The 4457-nt window shown below is 37.7% G+C and overlaps 1 protein-coding gene across 1 annotated transcript in view; it reads right to left on the bottom strand.

Moving 5' to 3' along the window:
* Positions 1–2666: 2666 nt before the first annotated feature.
* SLC25A12 (solute carrier family 25 member 12) overlaps positions 2667–4457 on the bottom strand; it is a 45731-nt gene continuing 43940 nt past the window's right edge. The window contains exons 16-18 of the mRNA XM_059475554.1: positions 4081–4239; positions 3802–3892; positions 2667–3273 (exon numbers count right to left, since the gene is read on the bottom strand). Of these exons, the coding sequence (XP_059331537.1) occupies positions 3084–3273; positions 3802–3892; positions 4081–4239 (440 nt within the window). The 3' untranslated portion in view covers positions 2667–3083. The remainder of the gene's footprint in view (positions 3274–3801; positions 3893–4080; positions 4240–4457) is intronic.

Here is a 4457-nt window from a genome sequence, read left to right as displayed (position 1 = left end):
CCTCTAATCTGTGTGCCTGCAGTAGTTCAGAGCTTCTGGGAGCTGATCCTGTTTTACTCACACATCACAGGCTTGTTTTCTACCCTCAGCCACCCCTTACTGCCAGGGCAATTGGCCAATAGCAAAAAGGCTCCTGTTATCAAATTTTTCTTTCCCAAAGGATAAGGAACTAGACTTTTAACTTAATTTCTATTGCATGATGGTTTTCATTCTGTTAACTACAGACTTGCTACTAATTTTCTGTACTGAGTTCAAGATTTTTATTATTATTGATTTTTAACATTTTTATTGAAACAAGACTTCTTAATGGCTTGAAACAGAATGGTTGTAATTTCTCTAAAGGTTACTTTTTTTTTTTTCCTAGCGCATTATGAAGTTTTCTATTACGATGGGTTGCAGGGGGGCTGTTTCTTTTGGGTTGGTTTGGGTTTTTTTTTTAATAAATACTGTGAGTTTTACTAATTAGGCACTAAATCAGTTTTGTATTCTTTAATTTAGGACTCTGCATTAGTTCTTAATCTGTTACAAGCTTATTGTTTTGCCAGAAGAGCTAGTTTTATATGCTTAAAAATAGGAAATAGGTTCATATGCTCAATCAGTTTCATGTCCAGGAGTATTGTCATTGTTTCTTCGTTGTTTAACTTTTCTGTTTAGTTTTGAGAGTTTTTTTTTTCTCTTTCTCCTTCTCTTAGTTCTGTTATAATGAGCAGCCTGTGGAGACACAGCAGTAACAGCAATTCTTTCTTCAGAATGTTTTCTTTTTTGGTGGGTCTGGAAGTGAAATGTGTTCAGGCTTCCACTGGTGTTAGCATTTCAAGTGTGTTTCCCTCCCTTTCCAACACAGCCAAGCTGCTCAGTGTGCAGACATTTATCCTGTGTGTTCTGCTCAACCCTGCAAGAGCAGCTCTGTTGAGCTGAGAAGCATGTGAACTGTGTAAGAACAGGCACAGCATGAGATGGTTTGTACCTTTGGGCAGAAGAATTGTAAACAGCAGAAGTTCTCTTAGTTTGATGGTTTTGAAGGGAGGGGTTGCTTGGCTTTTGGTTGGTAGGTTGTGTGGGATTTTTCGAGATTACTTTTCATTGAATAATACATTTCCCTCCCACTTTTATTTTCAGAAGTCCAGTAGGTAAGGCTTCCTTTTGCATTCATGCAGATCACATGGCATTAGTTTTGTGTAGTTTCAGCCTTCTAATAATTCTCAATTATTAAATTTAATACTACTCTATCTTTATTCCTGCTTGTGGTCCTCCCTCACAGAATAGCTGAGTACAGATTAAAAATGCAAAAGCCATACCAGCAGCGTTAAGGCCAAAAGTAAGGCTAGATGCTGTAAATGAAGATTCTGGGAGTCAAACTGTCCAGTTTTGGAGCTGCAAGAAAAACAAATGCTGTTGTGCATTGTCAGGTCTCCTAAGGCCTTGATCAAGGCAGCCAACAAGTTGAGACTAAGATTAAATGCAGTGGGTCCCCACCATTTTTGTCTCTATTTAGAAAAGCCCAAGACAGAATTCACAGCTGCAGCAGAGAGTTCCCAGAAGCGTGTCTCTATCCAGAAAACAGTACGGAACGAGAAATTCCTTAAACACAATACAACAAATAAAGCAGGAAGCCTTCTAATGGGGTTATCTATATTCATATTGCAGAATGGTGATCAGACTTCTAAGGTCAATGTACTGTAACCTCTGGCTCACTATTATTCAGCACCAAAATAATTTTTAGCTTCCTCAGAGGCTAGAGCTGGAGGAAGGCTGTTCTGTGTAGTGTTCAGTTCTTTATAAGCCATTTCTTCATAAACTGACTTAAACCCTGATGGGCCTGCTGTCACCTAAATAGAAAACCAGAACCTGAAATCAGTTTATAGCCTTTGGATATGCTCTATTCCAGGATGTTTAACCCTGTAAGAAACATGTAAAACTTCAGTAAGCAAAGCTGGTAACCACTCATCTCATCTCTGGCCACAAGGACAGTGTGATTAATTTTCCTCCACAACAGCAGAAATCTCAACTCCCCTATTTCCTCTGATATTTTTCCATTTCAGTACTATACCAGGGAAACTTTTGGTGGATGCTAAGCCAGAAATAGTTCAGCCTTTCTCTTCTCCTTTTACTTCCACTTACCTGTAAATATAAACAATGAGTTTTGCATATAAAAATAATACAAAAGTAGGTTTTTTGTCCCCACAGAATAACCTAATCTCATGGTGAAATAATCTAGAAATAAGGAGAATACTTTCAATTTTTTGTAACAAGTTTTCTATTCAGGAAAAAAAAGGCACTGGGTAATAAACCCTGTAAAAATTCTTGAGTGTGCCAGTAACTGGCAAATCTCTCATTGTATTTTGAACATGCTACCATAGAAGTAGTATCTATTACACATTTAGTATTGCCATGTATTTGGAGAGAATTCCTTGTCACAAAGTAGTGCTGCAAAATAAAACATTGCATGTGCTCATCTAATTACCGTGTTCTCTAGCACTTACAAGCCAGCACACTGCATTTCAATTCCTTTGCTGTAACTAGCAGTGAAGGGCATTCCTGCAGAGCTCTGTCCTGTCCTGTCCATTCATTAAATGGGTGCATCTGATTTTCACATTTCCTCTGTGGAGGGAAACACAATCATACCAGACAACTTCCTGTAAATGCAAAGAAGCGAAGTGACGCAAGCGTTTTTAAACATTTTATTGTCACGATTGTTAACAAAACACCTTCAAAACATCTGTACATTTCAAACTATTTTCAACTGCAATACCCATTATATAAATGTATGTGATAGATGCCCTGATGTCTCTGTACAAAGATGTACAATATGTACAGTAACATTAAATGCAAGCTGTGCAAGGCAAAGTCTAGGCTACAGCTTCATGCCACTGGTTAAAACAAGGCAGAGAACCACAGCTTCAATCAGTTCCTTGTGTGTAAATAAATAAATGCAGGTATGTATGAATATTTGAAAGGAGCAATTAGATTTGCAAGCTCAGTTCAGCTAGAACACATGCAGCTGACTGGAAAATAATACAGCAGTACTCTTGTGAATTCTTCCCACTGCATCACTTTGTTCATTTGAAACATCTTTTCAGGACTCAGCTGCTGCCGTGTGCTTGAGCTGAGGTGGCAGCAGGAGCTCGAAACTTTGGAAGATATAAACCAAATTTATTTTCTATACCAGCAAATGTAGCTGTGGCAAGTCTGTATCCTCCTATATGTGCAGGGTTAACAGGAGGAAGATCTGAAATTCGTGTTTTTGGGGTAGATTCTGATCCAGCGGGTTTGCTGTTTGAACAAAGAAAAAAGGTCATTTTGTTAGTCTAGATTTCTTAAGAAAGGACTTTAAATAGACTTATTCAAGCTTAAATACTTAAGGCTTTTGTCTGAATATGGAAGACTGTTAAAGCTGACCTTGATTAATTACTCCTATGGTGAGGTGAATGAGGTCAGACCACTACTTAATTATAAATCAAAACCAAAGTTGAAGTTACATTTTTATGGATACTTTTGTAAATTCTCTTAGCTTCCAGTATCACAAGGAAAATGGACAAAACTATCTTGCTACAAGGGAAATACAAATGAGGGTACTGAAATAAATATTAAATGGCTCTTTACCTCCTCATCTGTTAGCAGTGGCGTGCAAGTTTCCCTCAATTATATAAGGATGGGGCAATTTTTTTACATGCTGCAATTTTAAGTACAGATGCTCAAAGTCAACACGTTTTAATGGGTCCTATCCATGAAAAGGCTTGGGTTTTTTCTTTGTGTTTGGCAGTTGTTTTGTGCAAGGTAAATAGCAAATATTTGACTTACTGGCCTCCAAAGTCAACATACAACCATCTCTGCAGAAGTTCGTAAGTGACCAAAGTAACACCAAACTGGGGTGAAGATCTGAACACCCGAGCTGTTAGATGTTACAAATCATAGTGTTAAACAAATAAAACAATTCCTCAGAAGAGAAGCTAAACATTTTTAACAAGGTATTATGTTTTTCACAATCAGACCTTGTAAATACTGCTCTGATTTGAGTCCTTATCAAAGCAAGTGCTAATTTGCAGATTTGGGGTCAGCCCTAATAATTTTTTTTCTCACCTCCAGCTCCCTTCCACAAAGCTGAAGGGCCTTCTTCCCTTAGAATCTTTCTGAAGCAGTCAATAACTCCACTGTATGTTGTCTGACCAGCGCGAGCTGCCACTTGCAGTCTTGTCTTGATGACATCAGCAGGGGTTACCAAAGAAGCAGCAGGCACACCTTTTAGAAGAAAACCACATTTAATTTGCACAAAGGATCTTGTAAAAGATGAAACACTTCCAACTGAAAAATACAAGTGCAAACTTTCGTATTTTTTACAAGGGCTAGACATTACAAAAATTCAGGTTCTTATTCTTGATGCTTATATAAACTGTTGTGCCTGAGATAATAATTCTTTCTTCTAAATTTAAAGGCTGAAACTGGTAGTAAAGGAAATA

Source organism: Ammospiza nelsoni, chromosome 7 (genome assembly GCF_027579445.1).
Source record: "Ammospiza nelsoni isolate bAmmNel1 chromosome 7, bAmmNel1.pri, whole genome shotgun sequence".
NCBI classification, from domain to species: Eukaryota; Metazoa; Chordata; class Aves; order Passeriformes; family Passerellidae; genus Ammospiza; species Ammospiza nelsoni.
This window is presented reverse-complemented; position numbering and strand designations above follow the sequence as displayed.